The sequence below is a fragment of the Crassostrea angulata genome, chromosome 3 (genome assembly GCF_025612915.1).
Source record: "Crassostrea angulata isolate pt1a10 chromosome 3, ASM2561291v2, whole genome shotgun sequence".
Classification (NCBI taxonomy): domain Eukaryota; kingdom Metazoa; phylum Mollusca; class Bivalvia; order Ostreida; family Ostreidae; genus Magallana; species Magallana angulata.
In genome coordinates, this window is record NC_069113.1 from 28,035,960 (window position 1) to 28,055,931 (window position 19,972).

The 19,972-nt window shown below is 35.8% G+C and overlaps 3 protein-coding genes across 3 annotated transcripts; all 3 read right to left on the reverse strand.

Moving 5' to 3' along the window:
• Positions 1–2,287: 2,287 nt before the first annotated feature.
• On the reverse strand, positions 2,288–3,735 carry LOC128178204 (uncharacterized). Its single transcript, XM_052845258.1, has 4 exons — positions 3,318–3,735; positions 2,986–3,204; positions 2,667–2,892; positions 2,288–2,521 (listed from the first exon to the last, which is right to left on the reverse strand). Exons 1-2 carry the CDS (start codon positions 3,660–3,662, stop codon positions 2,992–2,994), a joined length of 558 nt encoding a protein of 185 aa, XP_052701218.1. The 5' UTR covers positions 3,663–3,735; the 3' UTR covers positions 2,288–2,521; positions 2,667–2,892; positions 2,986–2,991.
• Positions 3,736–11,907: 8,172 nt separating this feature from the next.
• LOC128178205 (uncharacterized) lies at positions 11,908–13,973 on the reverse strand. The gene is made up of 3 exons (XM_052845259.1): positions 13,494–13,973; positions 13,152–13,255; positions 11,908–13,025 (listed from the first exon to the last, which is right to left on the reverse strand). The coding sequence occupies exons 1-3, from the start codon at positions 13,606–13,608 to the stop codon at positions 12,855–12,857; spliced, it is 390 nt and encodes a 129-aa protein (XP_052701219.1). The 5' UTR covers positions 13,609–13,973; the 3' UTR covers positions 11,908–12,854.
• Positions 13,974–17,054, reverse strand: LOC128176825 (uncharacterized). Its single transcript, XM_052843374.1, has 2 exons — positions 15,889–17,054; positions 13,974–14,317 (listed from the first exon to the last, which is right to left on the reverse strand). The coding sequence occupies exons 1-2, from the start codon at positions 16,064–16,066 to the stop codon at positions 13,974–13,976; spliced, it is 522 nt and encodes a 173-aa protein (XP_052699334.1). The 5' UTR covers positions 16,067–17,054.
• Positions 17,055–19,972: the final 2,918 nt, after the last annotated feature.

The window sequence follows — 19,972 nt, forward strand, 5'->3', positions numbered from 1 at the left end:
ATTAAATAAAACCTATAAGTACAAACACACTCACACTCACAAACAGTTGCACAATTCATACGCAACATCGCACAGTTATTTAGAATAGGTGTGATTTATCGTTATTTCTGCTGCTGCTTGTTGTTACTTTACCTGTACTGTACATTGCAGGCAATGCGGGTCTCGTAAATCCACATCAAATATAAGCATAACAGCTGCATTGTAAATAAAGTGTGGTTCATTTAAACAATAAAATGCTTTCTTTGGTGATTCATTTGGGATATGAAGGTAGTGACATTGCAGAAAAAATACATAACCCGCGTTGATTAGGAAAAGCAAGTTAAATTCACTAAATTACTGTTGATGTACGTAAGTAAGTTAGCTAAAAGAAACAGCCAAATCATCTCCTGTGAGACTTTGAGTCTGACATCGTCATGATTATTTTGTGCAGTCCGTGATTTTTCCTAGGTCGCTATAGGTTTGGACCAATGGATAAAAGGGCGTGTCGATATCTGTCCTGTCGTTTTCTTGTCAGTTTCAGCCGCTGTAGATTTCGACCAATCGATAAATGGGGCGTGTAGATTTCAGTCTGGCTGTTTCTATAGAGCTGTTAATTAACTATAAGTTTCCATAAGAAATAGAGGAAATAATACTTGGGAGATGTAAATATATTAATATGAAATTAATCAATTATATTTATGAAATAGAATTTCATGAAATTGGAAACTACATTCGAATTACTACATAACCTGATTATTACGCCGTTTAATTTTGTGATGTGTAAATAAGAACCCATATCTTTGTATTTGACGTACTTATTTCAGGCCAAAGTTTTAATTAGGGCCCCGCAAGGATTTGTGGGTGCCCTATAGTAATCACTCTGTCCGTCCGTCCTTCTGTCCGTCCGTCTGTCACTCTTCCGTCCACAAATTTTCTGTTTTTTTCTAATAACTTTTTTTATGGTTGCCCAATCAAGTTCAAATTTGGTATGGCAGTTCAGTAGGCAGAAATACATATATTGATGCTAAGTTTGGTTCTCTATGTCTTCTGGTTTGGAGCTGGGGTGGTGGGGTAGATTCCTAGAATGAATGGGCAAAGAGAGATAACTGCTGAGAATGTTACCATTGTATACTAGGAAGGCTGTGCAATATTTGTCCTTTGGGATTAATTAACCTTCCACAGGAAGAAAATCCTAAGCTTTATCTTTATCTGACACATTGAGATTAATTACTGCACTGCCTGTGTCTGCAAATGAACTTTGTTTTGAAGTTAAGGTCAATTTTGAATGATGTGTAGTATTGTGTACATTCTTTGAAATATGGATTTAAAATATAATATTCATACTTTATTTTGGTTAAAATACCGTACACAATGATTTATGATAATTTTATTGAATTCTAAAATCAAGATATATATTAAGATATCCTTTTTCACTATTTTATTTTTTAATTATAATTTTTTAAATTTTTTTCTGCCTAGCTTAATGCTGTTATTTTTATCAGGTAATCAGATAATAACCCCATTCTGTCATTTCTGAAAAAACAAATCTTATTGTAAATTTAGAAGAAAAGGATGAGAGAGCAGAACAATTAATCCCCTGGGATTAATTATCTTGCCTGCTGCAGAAAATTTAGAGGATTATCTCTATCTGTCATATGAAGATTAATGAACACCTTTGTCTGCAACTGATGTTTGTTTTGAAGTTGAGGTCAACCCTGGGTGATACAATGTATTTGCATTCACTGAAGGCTTGCATTTTATAAAACACCTGCTTAAATCTTTTTTAAATACACATTTAATTTAGTTTTGTTTTTATAAGACATGAGGCAATCTCTGTTTTATGCAGATACAAAGTTTTTGGACATTCAGGAATTATCTTGAAATTTTAAAAATACAGTTGTTACTTATAATTTTCATATATTTTTTTTTTAATGTAATCAAATTTAACTCTCATTCCATGAGCTGCACCCTTATATTTTTACCCCTCAGTTTAACACTTTAATTGTTGGATGAAAACCATATCAAACTACAAATCATGAGATCCTATATATTGCAGTTCTTTACATCTTATGCCGGGCATTTATTTTTCATCATTGTTAATATAAAGAGGATGGAATTAAAAGTTTTTTTCACTTCTGTATATTAATTGTCATAGCGGGGCCCTTCCTGACTGGTCAGTTTTCTAGTTTTTTTTGGTTTACAATTTTTGGTTACAAAAATATGCATTGGGTAGTGGAAAAATAAAAATAAATTGAAATAGCATTTAATTGACTGAATAAAGCATTTAATCTACTATATATTAAAAAGTTAAAAAACACAGGCTTCTTTTAAACTTTATTTTCCATGATTGATGATCACTTTCTATTCAATTTCAAAGCATTTCGAACTTTAGGCTGGATGCCTCTTGATATGCAGTTAAAACAAATGGGCCGGACAATGCTGTAATGTTTATTCAAGTCTTGCACAGTCTTCAGCCAGGGATGTGCTGTCCACCTCCGTGTCGCCACAGTAAAAACAACCGGCTGAAACTTGGTGGTGATGCCTGCAAGTAGAAACAGTTAAATACTACTAAGAGTGATTAAAGATTTAAACATTTGGACTACATGTATATATTTATTCAAGGTGTAAGACATAATTTCTGTGGATCTAGTAATATTTGCTTTTTATCATATAAAACCAATATTAACCAGCAGAATAGGTCGTTTCCATCTTGGCTGCACACTCAAGTCCCTCCTTGACTACAACAGTCTCATGATTTCTATGACCAGAGGGGAACAGCATAGATCCACAAGTATAGAGAAGGTTATCTTGGACCTCCTCAATATCAGTAACGTTGTCTGCTTAGGCGTTCCTTGCAATAAACAACTCTACGTTTTTCACAGAGACAGCACATGATGAAACTGCGAACTTTACCTGAAATCATTATATTTTATAGAAAAATATCTAAAAAGACAGTCTGGTTTTTTCTTGTGTTGCAGCAGAAGTACATTTGGACATCCATTTTACCTCCTATCAAAACTTGTCATTTTCTGTTGTGGTTCCTTTATCACTGAGACCAGGACAATCCCTGTCTATTGTCTCAGTGCCCAAGAGATCCTCAAGAGGTTGGAAAGTGCCATCAGGACCTCTAGTGGGACCAGGCAACCAATGAAGTGGCTTATCTGCTGGTAGTCTCTTTGGGTTGAGGGTGCAATACCAGCAATCAGCAGCATCACATTTTTTTATCTATTAAACAAGCGATATCATAATAAAATGATGAATATCCATTTAGGGATATGTTTTAGAGATGTATATGTATATCATTTAATATCAAAAATAAAATTTAATTTCACGTGTACCTGGAATGAATATTGCCGTGCTCTGCAATGTCTGTCTATGAAAGCCTTCAACTTTTTTGGTGCATTTTTCTCTTTTGTATCTATCACACTACTAGAATCTTCTGCATCTTTAAACAAATCCAGGACATCACTAATATTCATGATCTCTTCCAATGTTACAGCATCATGTACAACTACAGGTCTGCCATGTAGCTTGAGCTTAGAAAATCTATGTTTCAAAAGAGAAAGGGTAGGTTTTAGGGACTCTTCAAGTGCTGTTTTGACATTTGGTTGTCTCTCAGAAAGGTCCCTCAGTTTTTTTAATGTTGATGCAGGTTTAACAATGTATTCTATGTTGGCTTCCATGGAATTTCTTTGCAGGCATACATTTTGTAGACCCAGATTCAACAGGCTCGTGCAACGCTCAGCTGGATTATTGAAGCTGTGAAAAGGTGCAGTCCTAGCTGCAACGAGAAGGTCCAAGTCAAGTGTAATAAATGAAGCTATATATATGGGCAAGTTTTACATTCCAAAAGGTTGTTCTATGATCTGGTCCTCCATCAGTGTAGATAAAGAGAATCGGACACTCAAGGGAAAGTCCATCAGAACTTCTGGTATTCCTAAAAATAGATATGCTTTCAGTTGCATGGCGTTTAGGACTGGATGGTGTAAAAACCTTACCCTTTACAGTGACATGAAGAACACCATTGTAAAACCTGTCATCTTTACACTGAGGTAGCTCAATTTAACATCTAGCAGCACTGATGGCACTGCACCATGAATGTGGAAGTCATGGTCAAGGGCTGACAGCTTGGCGCCCTTCGGTATCAAAGACTTGTTATGAGCTCTAACACCTGTTGATGTCGATGAACCAGGTTCACCTATAGAATTGTCATCTAGGCATACTAAGGCACAATCTGTACCCAACTTCACTGCCATTTCCTTCATCATAGAATGGAGATTGAAGGCATAAGATGAATCGGGATGTTTCGCTCTTGTTAGTCTTTGCTGTACAGCATACTTGACTTTAAAACGGCTTGTGTAGCATACTGCTGATCTCACAAAAGCGTTGGAGGGCCAAAAATTCAGTGATAACCATGACCGGGATGGTATATTTGATCCTGCAGGCAGCCTTGCAGCTATAGTTTCTCTCAAATCCTGGCAGCTAATGGCTAAGGGCAATGTACATTTTATCAGAGTGACGCCTATCTTGAACAACAGATACCTCATCTAAATAGACGTCTAGGGCATTCCAGAATGGGTCCAATGATGCATCTTTGGGTCTGCCATTATTTTTAACTCACCTGAGCCAAAGGCTCAAGTGAGCTTTTCTGATCACAATTTGTCTGTTGTCTGTCGTTGTCGTAGTCGTTGTCGTAGTCGTTGTCGTCGTCGTTAACTTTTCACATTTTCATCTTCTTCTCAAGAACCACAGGGCAGATTTCAACTAAATTTGGCACAAAGCACCACTAGGTGAAGGGGATTCAAGTTTGTTCAAATGAAGGGCCACGCCCTCTTTAAAGGGGAGATAATTGAGAATTATTGAAAATTTGTTGGTATTTTTCAAAAATCTTCTTCTCAAAAACTATTTGGCCTGAAAAGCTAAAACTTGTGTGGAGGCATCCTCAGGTAGTGTAGATTCAAGTTTGTTCAAATCATGGTCCCCGGGGGTAGGGAGGGGCCACAAGAAGGGGATCAAGTTTTACATAGGAATATATAGAGAAAATCTTTAAAAATCTTCTTCTCAAAAACTATTAGGCCAGAAAAGCTCAAATTTAAATGGAAGCATCCTCAGGAAGTGTAGATTCAAAATTGTTCAAATCATGGTCCCCGGGGGTAGGGTGAGGCCACAATTGGGGGGATGAATTTTTAAATAGCAATATATAGAGAAAATCTTTAAAAATCTTCTTCTCAAAAACTATTGGGCCAGAAAAGCTCAAATTAAAATGGGAGCATCCACAGGTAGTGTAGATTCAAATTTGTTCAAATCATGGTCCCCGGGGGTAGGGTGGGGCCACAATTGGGGGATTAAGTTTTACATAGGAATATATAAAGAAATCTTTAAAAATCTTCTTCTCAAAAACTATTAGGCCAGGAAAGCTCAAATTTGAGTGGAAGCATCCTCAGATAGTGTAGATTCAAGTTCGTTCAAACTATGGCCCCCGGGGGGTAGGGTGGGGCCACAATAGGGGGATGAATTTTTACATAGCAATATATAGAGAAAATCTTTAAGAATCTTCTTCTCAAAAACTATTAGGCCAGAAAAGCTCAAATTATAATGGAATCATCTTCAGGTAGTGTAGATTCAAGCTCATTCAAATCATGGTGCCCGGGGGTAGGGTGGGGCAAAAATGGGGGGATCAAGTTTTACATTGGAATATATAGAGAAAATCTATAAAAATCTTCTTCTCAAAAACAATTAGGCCAGAAAAGATCAAATTAAAATGGAAGCATCCTCAGGTAGTGTAGATTCAAGTTTGTTCAAATCATAGTCCCTTTGGGTAGGGCGGGGCCACAACGGGGGGATCAAGTTTTACATAGGAATATATAGAGAAAATCTTCTTCTCAAAAACTATTAGGCCAGAAAGCTCAAATTTGAATGGAAGCATCCTCAGGTAGTGTAGATTCAAGTTTGTTCAAATCATGGTCCCTGGGCCACAATTGGGGGATCAAGTTTTACATAGGAATATATAGAGAAAATCTTTAAAAATCTTCTTCTCAAAAACTATATGACCAAGAAAGCTCAAATTGGCGGGTAACCATCCTCAGATAATGTAGATTCAAGTTTATTCAAATCATGGTCCCTGAGGGTAGGGCGGGGCCACAATGGGGGATATATTTTTATACATAGAGAAAATCTCTAAAAAAGTCTTCTTCTCAAAACTATTAGGCCAGGAAAGCCCAAATCTGAGTGGAAGCATTTCCAAATCGTATAGATTCAAGTTTGTTAAAATAATAGTCCAGTGGTATGGTGAGGCCACAGTGGGGGATGAATTTTTACATAGGTATATATAGAGAAAATCTTTAAAAATCTTCTTTTTAAAGACCATTTGGCCAGAAAAGCTTTAACTTGTGTAGAGGCATCCTCGGGTATTGTAAATTCAAAATCAGAGTCCCTAGTGGTAGGGCGGGGCCGTGATGGCAGTCTGAATTTTTACATATATAGAGAACATCTTTAAAAATATTCTGGGAAAGTTTTTCGGTCCAAAACTCAGTACTTAGTGTGAAAGCACAGGTTATGCAGATATAAGTTTGGTGAAACCATGATACCCTAGAGAAAAGTGGGGCAACAAAATGGGGGGGGGGGGGGGGGGTATATAGGAAAAGAGAAAAATCATCTTACAGGTACAACAAGAAAAGGGGCTTGGTATTTACCAAAAGAAAGAGGTGGATAAAAATTGGCAGATTTTCAATTTTTTTAGCAAGATCTACTGTACTTAGTTGTCAAGATATTTTGATACTGTAATGCTAATTTGATCAGAATTAAGGCAATTGTTGCTCAGGTGAGCGATGTGGCCCCTGGGCCTCTTGTTTCTCAAGTCATAAAACATTTCTTGTGCATCAGCTTGTAAAAGGAACTCTAAAACTCTATCATCAACTGCTCTTTCACCACTTGATACAGCTGCACTAGCATCACGTGTCAGGAATCTGTACATATGTCGTAAGATAGCATGTCAACCCGACTAATATGTGTAATTTAAATATTATTTAACTAAAGATAAATTTAATGAGTGAATGTAGAGAATGAGAGTGTTTTAGTAATATTTTAATTGTATATGATTATAGATCACCAAGCTGTACTTGTGGAAACCATTTATTCGATATACAAATACAACAATAAATATTCAGCGTCATTTCCACAAAAGGCCTTAAATTCTTATGATCCTGTTCCAACCTACTTATTCATGCATCAAATTTTTCATCTGACCAAGTACTTCAGTAAGTTGCTCTTTCAAATCAAAGTTTGACACATGATCTTCAATTTCAGTACACACCCGTTTTTGGTACTGGGGCCAGGGCCAATGGATTGGGAAAAATGTTACATTTTGATAGAAATTGGGAATTTTTTTCCTTGCTTTATGTACAGTCTCCTGAACCAAAAACTAAATAATTGGATTTTTTAAAAATTAATATTTTTTTAAAAAATTATTTTTAAAACTGGGAACATGTGTGTATAATAATGAGAAGGAAAAAAAATTTATTCACAGTGTGTATTACAAATTTGTTAATGAAGATGTAAAATTTCCAAAAGGTTTATGTGTAATTACTATATGTCAAATGCAAAGAAAAAATAAATAAATTATAATTTAAAAAAAGGTATCTTATTTGTTTTAATGTAAAATTTAATCTATTTTTAGGTCACCTGAGCCAAAGGCTCAAGTGAGCTTTTCTGATCACAATTTGTCCGTTGTCTGTCGTTGTCGTAGTTGTCGTTGTAAACTTTTCACATTTTCATCTTCTTCTCAAGAACCACTGGGCAGATTTCAACCAAATTTGGCACAAAGCACCACTAGGTAAAGGGGATTCAAGTTTGTTCAAATGAAGGGCCACGCCCTCTTTAAAGGGGAGATAATTGAGAATTATTGAAAATTTGTTGGTATTTTTCAAAAATCTTCTTCTCAAAAACTATTCAGCCTGAAAAGCTTAAACTTGTGTGGAGGCATCCTCAGGTAGTGTAGATTCAAGTTTGTTCAGATCATGGTCCTCGGGGTAGGGAGGGGCCACAAGAGGGGGATCAAGTTTTACATAGGAATATATAGAGAAAATCTTTAAAAATCTTCTTCTAAAAAACTATCAGGCCAGAAAAGCTCAAATTAAATTGGGAGCATCCTCAGATAGTGCAGATTCAAGTTTGTTCAAATCATGGTCCCCGGGGGCAGGGTGGGGCCACAATTGGGGGATCAAGTTTTACACAGGAATATATAGAGAAAATCTTTAAAAATCTTCTTCTCAAAAACTACTAGGCCAGAAAAGCTCAAATATGAGTGGAAGCATCCTCAGATAGCGTAGATTCAAGTTTGTTCAAATCATGGTCACCGGGGGTAGGGTGGGGCCACAATAGGGGGATCATATTTTACATAGGAATATAAAGAGAAAATCTTTAAAAATCTTCTTCTCAAAAACTACTAGGCCAGAAAAGCTCAAATTTGAGTGGAAGCATCCTCAGGTAGTATAGATTTAAGTTTGTTCAAATCATGGTCCTTGGGGATAGGGTAGGGCCACAATTGGGGGATGAAGTTTTACATAGGAATAGATAGAGAAAATATTTAAAAATCTTCTTCTCAAAAACTATTAGGCCAGGGAAGCTCAAATTTGAGTGGAAGCATCCTCAGATAGTGTAGATTCAAGTTTGTTCAAATCATGGTCCCCGGGGGTAGGGTGGGGCCACAATTGGGGGATAAATTTTTATACAGGAATATATAGAGAAAATCTTTAAAAAAATTTCTTTTAAAAACTATTTGGCCAAGAAAGCTCAAATTGGTGTGTAACCATCCTCAGAGAATGTAGATTCAAGTTTGTTCAAATCATGGTCCCTGGGGGTAGGGGGGCCACAATGAGGGAAAATCTTCTTCTCAAAAACTATTTGGCCAGGAAAGCCGAAATTTGAATAGAAGCATCCCCAGATCGTATAGATTCAATTTTATTTAAATAATAGTCCAGAGGTAGGGCGATATTTAAGATATTTTGATACTGTAATGCTAATTTGATCAGAATTAAGGCAATTGTTGCTTAGGTGGGCGATGTGGCCCCTGGGCCTCTTGTTTATACAGTGTTATCAATAAGTTTTTGAATAGAAGGAAAAAAATTTGGAACTGCAGGCAACCTTATCTCGGCGAGGGGTCTGGGGACTGCCTCAGGCCCCGAGCGGGTCCAGGGCAGAGCCCTGGTAGGGGGACCAGGGGGGCAAAGCCCCCTGGCCGAAAACGAAAATAATCATTTTTGAAGGTACTTTTGCTGCTTCTAAGGCCATCTAAAAGTATAAGTTTTATGAAATGTCTACTGCTAGACAAACTCAAAAATTCCGAAATTATGAGGATGTTAGCTATCATAAACACAGCTCTAACGAATAGGAGGTATCCTCATTAGAGCCTAATTTATTAAATTGAAAAGGTGAGTAATGTTTTGGTGTTACACATTAGTTTTAACCTTTAATAAATATTTAAAGATTTCATTAAAAGCACTATTTTTTTTTAATTTTAGTTTTTTAAATATTATATAGCACTACTGTAATTATTTTAAAGAGCTGTGATAATATAAACAAATAAGCATGCTAATTGGCTTTTTAGCTCACCTGAGCTGAAAGCTCAAGTGAGCTATTCTGATCACATTTTGTCTGTCGTCCGTCTGTCTGTAAACTTTTCACATTTTCAACATCTTCTCAAGAACTACTGGGCCAATTTCAACCAAACTTGGCACAAATCATCCTTAGGCAATGGGGATTCAAAATTGTGAAAATGAAGGGCCACACTCGTTTTTAAGGGGAGATAATTAGAAATTAATGAAAAATTTCGAGAAATTTTCAAAAATCTTCTTCTCAAGAACCAGAAAGCCAGGAATGCTGAAACTTGTGTGGAAGCATCCTCAGGTAGTGTAGATTCAAAGTTGTGAAATTCATGACCCCCGTGGGTAGGGTGGGGCCACAATGGGGGGTCAAAGTTTTACATAGGAATATATAGAGTAAATCTTTAAAAATCTTCTTCTCAGGAACTAATCAGCCAGGAAAGCTGAAACTTGTGTGGAAGCATCCTCAGTTAGTGTAGATTCAAAGTTGTGAAATTCATGATCCCTGGGGGTAGGGTGGGGCACAATGGGGGGTCGAAGTTTTACATAGGAATATATAAAGTAAATCTTTAAAAATCTTCTTCTTAGAAACTAATCAGCCAGGAAAGCTGAAACTTGTGTGGAAGCATCCTCAGGTAGTGTAGATTCAAAGTTGTGAAAATCATGACCCCCAGGGGTAGGGTGGGGCCACAATGGGGGGTCAAAGTTTTACATAGGAATATATAGAGTAAATCTTTAAAAATCTTCTTCTCAGAAACTAATCAGCCAGGAAAGCTGAAACTTGTGTGGAAGCATCCTCAGATAGTGTAGATTCAAAGTTGTGAAAACATGATCCCTGGGGGTAGGGTGAGGCCACATTGAGGGGGGGGGGGTGTTAAAGTTTTACATTGGAATATATAGAGTAAATCTTTTAAAATCTTCTTCTCAGAAACTAATCAGCCAGATGATTCTTTATTATTGTTAAGACTTTGGCTGCAGGACAATTCTTCGGCCTCACAAGAAGGTTCAGAGTTTGATGTTGCTTAATATCCCATATATAAACAATTGTAAAGGACCTTTTTGAGGACTGCAATACTCAACAAGTGAAATGACTATAAAATCATCCTGTCAGAAAAGGGACTAATGATTATAAACATAAGAAAATCCAGGGGGAAAAAATGGATTTTATTTATACAGGATCTACATGTATTATTGAACATTGTCAAGATTGTTTGTATAAAATTATGACTCCATTAAGCTGATTTTATCATACCTATTGTTCCTCAGGTGAGCGATGTGGCCCATGGGCCTCTTGTTTTGTAGTTAATTTTTTAAGATGTTGAGCTAATGCTCGACAGCCTTCTAGCGATTGTCTGGATTGGCAATCATCCAAATTCACGCGCTGCACCGCCTTTTAAATGCGTATAAGAAATAAGTTCTTTAAAGTATTAAATGTATTTCAAGATTTTTATTCCATTTATCAAACTAAATTGTGTACAAAAAAAACAACTTTGCCTACCTGGTTATTGACAACTCATTGCATAAGTATAAATTTGCTTAATCAAGAAATGGCGGATGAATACAATCAGGTGTAAACATTCACTAAATATTATTTTAGTTTATCGCTTACATTTTAATTGGAGAGTGTGCCCGATAGAAATAAAATTTGCGATGTAAATTTATTTGTTATCGGGCACGGTCTCCAAAATAAATGTAAGCGATAAACGTATCTAGTGATTTTACTGCTAAAAATAAACACGATAATTCAGTTGATCTGGTCGAGCATTTTAGATAGCACGTGTTGTGGATTTGTTTGTAAACAACAGTATAGTACCATAGGGAATCTTGTTTCAAACGGGAATTGAAATAAATAAAAGTACGGTATGCTTTATTATTATAATTAGGGACATACTGTTAATGTATACGAATCATGAACCTGTGAAAATTGTTTAAAGAAAATAATTTATTTTTAAACTTTGAAATTTCTTCGAATTTTGTAAACATAATGAGTTATTGAATTGTAAAAGCACCTATACCTATTTTATATGAAAATAAACTTATTTTTGTTTTTAAAGCAGCACAAAACAAAATTCATATACTTCTCTATTCTATGTCTAAAATTATTTGATATACGACTATTAAATTAACAGAAATTCAAATTATTGATATTCTATATTAAAGAAAAAGTCAGTTCGACGCCTTTGTGGCCGTTCCGGCCTTTGATTTGTTTATTGTTTTTTTATGTTTATTTTTAATTTTTGTAAGCAAGTACTGTTCTTATCGGGATAACCACGACGCCCAACCAGGGCCCAGACTCAATTTACCTAAAAAAACCAATATCTTACAAGCATTAATATTAAAATTAAGGCACAGTATCTGTAATCTTTATTCTCTAATTATGTGAATTATTGTAATGAAAAGTAACATTAATATAACATAAATAATATCCATGTGGAATAACATAGACACGCAGCTATTACGGAACGTAAAATGTTCATTTTTTTCTTAAATAAGTCCACAAAACCGTAAAATGTCGACCCGGGTTTGCCTACCCATTTTACCAACTTGGAAATCAACAATCGTCGATAAATTTCTAAATACTCATTGTTTTGCAGAAATATTTAGAGCGAATACAGTTATACTGATTGGTGACATATCCTGAAAATTTCATTGAGATTGGTTGATTGTTCACAAAGAAAATTGAAAAATATTGATCTGCCCCGGCTTTTATTTTGCCCCGGACCGGGTTTGCCTACCCATTTTACCAAGACTCCGTTGATCTGGGTCATTGACGTGTTACTATTTTGATGCCATATTTTCAAACACATAAACAATAAGGATTTTGATATTAACTAGCTCTAGCCTAGTACCCGAGGCCTTCCGAGTGCACTCGGAAGGCCTCGGGTACTAGGCTAATCAAGCTCCTAGGGGAGAATATGGGGGAATTAAAGACGGAAATCTCAGCCGGAAAATTTTATTATACAGGCGGGGGTGAGTCATTTAACCCCAAGGAACCCCAAGGAACCCCAATGATAGAAATTAATAACTATTAATACCCAAGGGGTCTCATTTGAGTTCACGGATCACCTCTTAGTACCCCAAGGACACCCCAAGGAAACCCTAGGATACCCCTACGAACCCCAATGATAGAAATTATTAACCACTGAAAATCCAGGGGTCTCATTCAAATCCAAGGCTCACCCCAAGGTACCCCCAATGATAGAAATTAATAGCTATTAATACCGAAGGGATCTCACTGGAATCCAAGGGTCACCTCCAAGTATCCAAAGGATACCCCTAGGAACCCCAAGGATACTCATAAGAACCCCAATAATAAAAATTAGTAACAAGTGATACCCCAGGATTGCTGTAATGAGACTCAATTTGTCTGTAAGGTGCGGTGAAGTCATGGTGATGTCCAGTCTGCTCCCAACTCTGCTGGTCACCACTGGTGTTCTCAAATGAGTTCTACATAAAAAATAAGTATATTGTAAAGTTTAAACATTCTATGTTAACACTAAAAATAAACACTCTGTGTTAACTTAAGTATCAATCTGACAGTGCATTTCCTATTATATCTGATTCAATACATACCTGTGGTTTATTTTGCTTTACAAAGTGGACTAAGTCTCTAATGTAAAGCTGGACTTCTGGTTTCATTAGTCCCTCCAGGACCTGCAGTACCTCACCAGATGGAACTGAAACAATGAGCTTAGTTATAAATCGTAGTATATGTTACAGAGAATCTAATAACATACTCTACCAGAATTGATGCATATATTTTTGCTCCAAAATTTTTAATTTAAAAAGATTTATAAGTTTCAATACATGAATGAATTAAATCAGAGTACCGGTAGTATCAAGTTAAAATAATTTACTTTTAAATAGAGGACTGTAAAATTATAAAATAAAACATTTTTTTTATGTATGACTTACTAGGCACTTGAGAAAAAGCTGAGATGTTAGGCCTCGTTAGTGACTGCATTGATTCATGGTCTGATGTAGCTGTTGCATTAACTGCATTCATGCAGACCTCCCATGTATCTGTCATGGTTAGAGATGATGCAGATGTTGACAATGGTACGGACCTTTTTTCAACAGATGTCTTGGATGCAGTGGGCTTTAACACTGGTAAGGCCAGCTCTGAAGGGGTACTCTCTGGGTCAACAGGTGTCTTGGATGCAGTGGGCTTTAACACTGGTAAGGCAGGCTCTGAATTGGTACTCTTTGGGTCAACAGGTGTCTTGGATGCAGTGGGCTTTAACACTGGTAAGGCTGGCTCTGAAAGGGTACTCTCTGGGTCAATCAAGTTAAAGTTGGAGACAGAAAATATGCCGTCAGTTTCTGGCAAGGTTGCTGGGACAGATGTAGAAAATTGACCAAAGAGATCGCTGCAATATTTGTTCTGCAAGGTCCTTAATCCTTCAGGCAGAGCTTCCAGTTTTTAGGACACTTTTTTTTGTTTTTCTGGCTGTTTTTTTGATGAATTTTCCTTCTTCTTTTCCTTCTCTTCATCTTTGTTTTCTTGGAACCTTCCTTTTTTCCATCATCTTTCTTCTTCTTCTTTTTGGGACTCAGCGTGTCCTCTTGCTCCTCTGACTCCTGCATCTTTTTAGTTTTACACCTATGTCTTTTTTCGAAACTTTCGTCTGAACTCATTTCAAAAGAAAACAGCTCCTCTGGAACATCATTTAGCCCCTTCTGCTTTTTCAAGATTTTTGAATAAGCAAGTGTTGCAAATTTGTTCAAATTTTCTTCGTCTGAAAAACAAAAGGCTTGCTGTTAACTTTTTATAAAAAAAAAAAAAAGTGCAAAATTATGATATACCAGTAATACCTATGAGTTAAATTGATATTAAGTTTAGAGAGATGACGACAGCCTTCATTTTGTTTATTATTCTAGATCGAGGCATGAAAATTAGCGGGGATTATTGGTTGGTTAATGTATTAAGGCATAGGCGTCGGAAGAGGGGGGGGTTACCCCCCCCCCCCCCCCACTTTTTTTTGCAAAGTTAGACCCAACCATTAGGCACATAGCACCATAGAGTGTTCAGTGTTCAGCCCCCCCCCCTTTTAATCGCAGCAAACATAATTGTTCCTAAATTTACCTTGAAAAGATTGAATTTTTGAGAAGTTGGAGCCTTAGGTATACTAGCCCAAGTTTTGAAATAAAAAACATAATATACTTATGTATTCATAAAGATTTACAAATTATATTTACTTAAAAATATGGTAATATTTTCCTACATGAGACACCCCCCTGTCAAGTAACTAACGTTAGTGTGTGCGTGGGGGGGGGTTATCGATGTTTACCCCCATGTATATTATGACATTTGTAATTCATAATCATAAAAGCAATGGTTGAGTTCAGAGGATTAGACAGCGGGGAGTCTAATCTACCAGTATTTATAGAGAAAGGGTCGGTTTATGTTCTAGATAAAACATAATGTTTATTGTTTTCATTGTGCATGGCATGTGTCATTGTAGTTTTAAGTGGGTGGACTGTTGCAAACACATGGCTACAGATCTGCCCATGGGGGTAGTTAAAAATCATAACTCCTGCCGTGCAATCTCCTACCGTGCTACGTACCTGTAACACCCCCCCCCCCCCCCCCACACACACACACGTATCTGTGGTTTCCTTATCTAATACTATTGTTAAATTGTTTATAAAAACATCAGTGCATATGCACAGGTTAGTTTTCAAACAAAATCACAATCAGTGTTCATCACTCAGTACAATATAACCTATAGTATTCGAAACCGTAACAAAAAACTTGTTTTTTAGGGGGGGGGGGGGGGGGCAGAAATGATTAATCGCCAAAATGTCATGTTTACTTAACATGTTTAATAAAATCTTAAATAATTTGCAAAAATTTGTAAAAACAAACTAACATCTATTCTACCCTGTGGATTTACTTGTGCATTTATTAAAGAAACCATTTTAAAAAACATTATTGTTTCATCCTACATTAACTTCCGGTGTTACAATGTCACGTGACTAGAATTTTGGGCGGCGGATTCGAGAGTTCGAAATTAAAATCTGATACGGGATTCATAATTTGTTCATACTAATAAAATGCGCTTTGGAAATTTCTATTATGTACAATTCTAAATAAGTTTTTTTATTAATTATAAATAACTTCTGTTGCCATGTATTTTATTCGAATGTTCAAGATGAATAACATTAATAGGTACATTAAATTAATACTGATACGTTCCTGAACTATATCCGTGTAGCTGCGTAAAATAATAAATTAATATATGTTCAACAAACTACAATCGTTACATGTTCTCTAATATCTTTAATAAAAGTATTCATTTTGACTTACCCCCAACTTTGATTATGGTTCCATGATAAAGGGATCGTTGTCCCGCGACTTTTCCTGGCCAGTACATTTCAACCTTTCCTCGTGGTTCCCAGTCGTCACTTACAAGTTTTAAACTCTTGTTGTTTTTCCCAACAACACTAAGACTGGCATCTTCGTTGAAGAATATACATGCAAACATTTTATCCGAGTTACATGTAAGTTAATGAGTTACAAGTAAAAACTGAGGAACAGTCGGGCGTTCATTTGAACTGATAACGAAGTGCGCATGCTGGACAGTGCATGTATCAAATAACACGCTGACCCATGCTGTGGATGACGGGGCGCTCACAGGTTTCTCTGCCGATAAAACAATAACAAGACCCCTCCGCATTATCTGTGGCCCCCATTTTCACCCTCCCGAAAATTTCCTCCAAGCTTTTCAGAAACCTGATCATAACGAAGATAAGACTTATAAACTGTACATGGAAAATAAACATGGATGGTTCGAAAAGGAAAAGAAAACTAGGTCCTTATAAAAAAGACCTATTAACTGATGACGCTATTGAAAAATGTTTACCATCGGTAACAACCTACGAAGAAAATCTTAAATTGGATACATCTGAAGAATGCCTCAACATCGAAAATGTGGATTTCCCATCAACATCGAAATCTAAAGAAATGAAACTCAACAAAGAACATTTGGTATGGGTTTTTTTTTCTTGTTTTCATTTATTTAACGTGATATCGGCTTTTTTAAAAATTTATTTCTTTATCTATCAATTATTTGTAATTGCAAGTGATGCATGCATTTTTCTGTTTAAGTGCATAATATAACAATCCGGATTTAATCGCGATAAGAGTTTAACACTTGTTTACCGAAATCTGTATCCGGTGTCGAATATCACAGCGATTATGTTTTCATAGTTTTTGAAATTGGTGAAACCTGTAAGTGTTATTAACAGTTGATTACTAAGAAACTTTTGATGATCAGTTAGTGTACATCTTTATTATCATTCAATACTCAATTTACAGTTGTTACAAAATCTTTAATCATAAGAAAAGTAGGATATTTTTAGGTACTAAATTTGACGTGCTGTTATTTATGTCTCTGGTGCATTCACTAACGCGATATTCTCTCGACTTTTAGCAGGTTTTGCCAGAATATACAGAAGAAACAGTTATTTGCAACCAGGTGCCACGCAATAATGATCAAGAAGACTTTGAGGAAATACCACCCCAAGCAGAAGTGGGCAATGATTTGAATGATTCTGATTCTGATTTAGACGAGTTGGATTTTGAGGACACCATGGAATCAATGTTTAACTCAGATGCAGAACTACACTTTGACGATGAATGTTTTGTTGGTGAAAGAGAAAAAAATGATGAAGATGAAGACCAACCCCTGTACCCCGAAGCTCCAATTTCACTAGGAACATTTATGCTGTTATTCACATCCTTCACCATGAAACACAGCTTAAGCAGTGATGGAATACTCCAGTTATTGAACATATTTTCGTATGTACTACCTAAAGGCCACACACTTTGCACCAGTTTGTATGACTACAAGAAATTTTTCACAAATCTTAGAAATCCATTGGTCAAACATTTCTACTGCCCACATTGTTTAGGCTATTTAAAATCATCAGCAGAACTTAAGTGTCCATACAGTGGCTGCGAGAAAGAACTAAATGACAATGAAGTTATGTACTTTTTGGAGATGCCAGTAGAGAGTCAACTAAAAATCTTATATGCACAGACTGGTTTTTATGAAAAACTGCAACATCGTTTTCGAAGACAGAGCAGAGATGGAATATATGAAGATGTGTATGATGGGAGTCTGTACAAATCATACTGGGAGAACGATGGACCTCTATCAAAACCAGAGAATATTTCTTTTACATTCAACACTGATGGAGCTCCAGTCTTCAAGAGCAGTAAAGTGTCGATATGGCCATTATTCATGGTGATAAATGAATTACCATACAAACTAAGAATGCTAAAAGAGCATATGATCCTAGCAGGACTCTGGTTTGGCCCCCATAAACCTAATATGGGAACCTACCTTTCTCCATTTCTGGACTGTTTTAAAAGGCTGCATGAGGGAATTCAGTGTTTTGCACCATCTCTCGGGACATTTATGTGCAAAGCTTATTTACTATTTGGCACAGCAGATCTTCCTGCTAGATGTCTATTATGTAATGGTGTCCAATATAATGGATCCTTTTCTTGTTGGAAATGCTTACAAAAAGGAGAGACTGCAAAGAGAGGTAAGGGACATACGCATGTATTTCCTTATATACCTGACCAACCAAAAGACCCCAGACGTACAGTACATGATGTGTGTCGAGATGCGCAAAAAGCCATGGACAACTTGGAAAAAAGGACATCAAATTACACTGTCAATGGTGTTAAAGGGCCATCTTGGTTGACTTTTTTCCCCAAATTTGACACTGTAAATGGCATAGCCATTGATTACATGCATGGGGTTCTGTTAGGAGTCCAAAAATTATTGTTGCGTTTGTGGTTTGCTCCTGAATTTAATTCAAAGCAATTTAGTATTTACAAGAAGGTCAAAGAAGTTGATGTTAGATTAAATAAATTGAAACCAACGTTAGATATCTCAAGGTTGCCTCGTTCAATTGAAAATGATTTGAAATATTGGAAAGCGTCAGAATATCGTAATTTTTTATTGTATTTTGGTGCACCAGTTTTGTGTGGTATTTTAGATATTCCAAGGTTCCAACATTTTGTGCTGCTTGTTAATGCTATATCTATTCTTTTAAAGCAAGGTTCAAATGAAAATGAAATTTCAGAGGCAGAAAAAATGTTATTTGATTTTTGTGCTGATTTTGAAATTTTATATGAAAAATGTTTTATGACTCTTAATGTACATCAGCTTGTTCATTTAGCTGATAGTGTCCGTTATTTAGGTCCTTTGTACACCCACAGCTGTTTTTCTTTTGAAGATAAAAATGGAAGTATTTTAAAAATGATTCAAGGTACACAATATATTGATAATCAAATCATAACTGGCATTTCCTTTGTTCAAAAATTACCAGAACTAAAACAAAAACTAGTCGCATCAATGTTTGAAGGTTCTGAATTGGAAAAGTTATTTAATTCTATTGAGTGCCCCAACTTGTTGAAAAGAGGGGAAATGATAGAGAAAGGAATGTATATTCTAGGAGGAATGAAGTTAAGAAATATATCTGACTTGGAATTTAGAAAACTCTGTGCTTTTTTAGAATATGTACCTCAACATGAAAAATTTTCTACATTCAAAAGAATTGATTTCAATAACCATATTATATATGGGTTAGATTATGCAAGAATGATGAAACGAGATAATTCTACAATGATGTACATGAATGAAAATATTTTGTGTTTTGGGCGTGTAAGATTTTTTCTCCTTGTTACCATACACGGACAGCGTACAGTTTTGGCTTTTTTAGAAAAACTCAAATGCAATTCTTATAACAGCAAATGTCAAATTCTTAAAGTAGAGAAAACTAATGAAACTGAATTTGTTGCCATGAGAAATGCCGTCAAGGACCCTGGATGCATTTTTCTAGAGGTTCAGGATAATAATGAACAAATGTGCTATGTGTGTCGTTATCTAAACAAATTGGAAAGTGATTAAGACTGATCATGCATGGGTCAAAACATAGTGGTTTAAAAATTTTGATACTTCATAGTAAGTTTTTTTCTCTGATTGATTTAATGACAGCAATTTTGTGATTTATCTGATGTCTTATTATTTTATTAAGATTTTTTTAAATGCATGTTTTTCATTATTATGGTTATATTATAAATGAATATGGTACAGAAATTCTATTAATAAAATATATCTAGTATATTTATGCAGTGTCTGATCTTATTTAGTTCCTTAAAATTCTAAGTCCATTTTACGCCTAGTCTGTTGAAGAAAAAATTCTAAGTCCCATTTTACGCTTCAAGCAGTAGAAAACTTCATAAGTTAGAATCCGAGAAGGAATAATTTCTGCTAAAATTCCAGGCGTAAAGATCGAGGCGTCATTTCATGCTAAGATTACTACTCATTTCCACCTGGAATTCTTAAATTTTGGGGTGAAAATCTGACACAGAA

Bases quoted from the DNA above. Each gene is read 5' to 3' on its own strand.
- LOC128178204 (XM_052845258.1), bottom strand. From the start codon at position 3,662: ATGGAAGCCAACATAGAATACATTGTTAAACCTGCATCAACATTAAAA. The intron at 3,205-3,317 runs GTACACGTGAAA...CTTGTTTAATAG, and splicing joins CACGGCAATATTCATTCCAG to ATAAAAAAATGTGATGCTGC.
- LOC128178205 (XM_052845259.1), bottom strand. From the start codon at position 13,608: ATGACAGATACATGGGAGGTCTGCATGAATGCAGTTAATGCAACAGCT. The intron at 13,256-13,493 runs GTAAGTCATACA...TCATTGTTTCAG, and splicing joins AGCTTTTTCTCAAGTGCCTA to TTCCATCTGGTGAGGTACTG. The intron at 13,026-13,151 runs GTATGTATTGAA...TTTTTTATGTAG, and splicing joins TAAAGCAAAATAAACCACAG to AACTCATTTGAGAACACCAG.
- LOC128176825 (XM_052843374.1), bottom strand. From the start codon at position 16,066: ATGTTTGCATGTATATTCTTCAACGAAGATGCCAGTCTTAGTGTTGTT. The intron at 14,318-15,888 runs GTAAGTCAAAAT...TTTGTTTTTCAG, and splicing joins AACCATAATCAAAGTTGGGG to ACGAAGAAAATTTGAACAAA.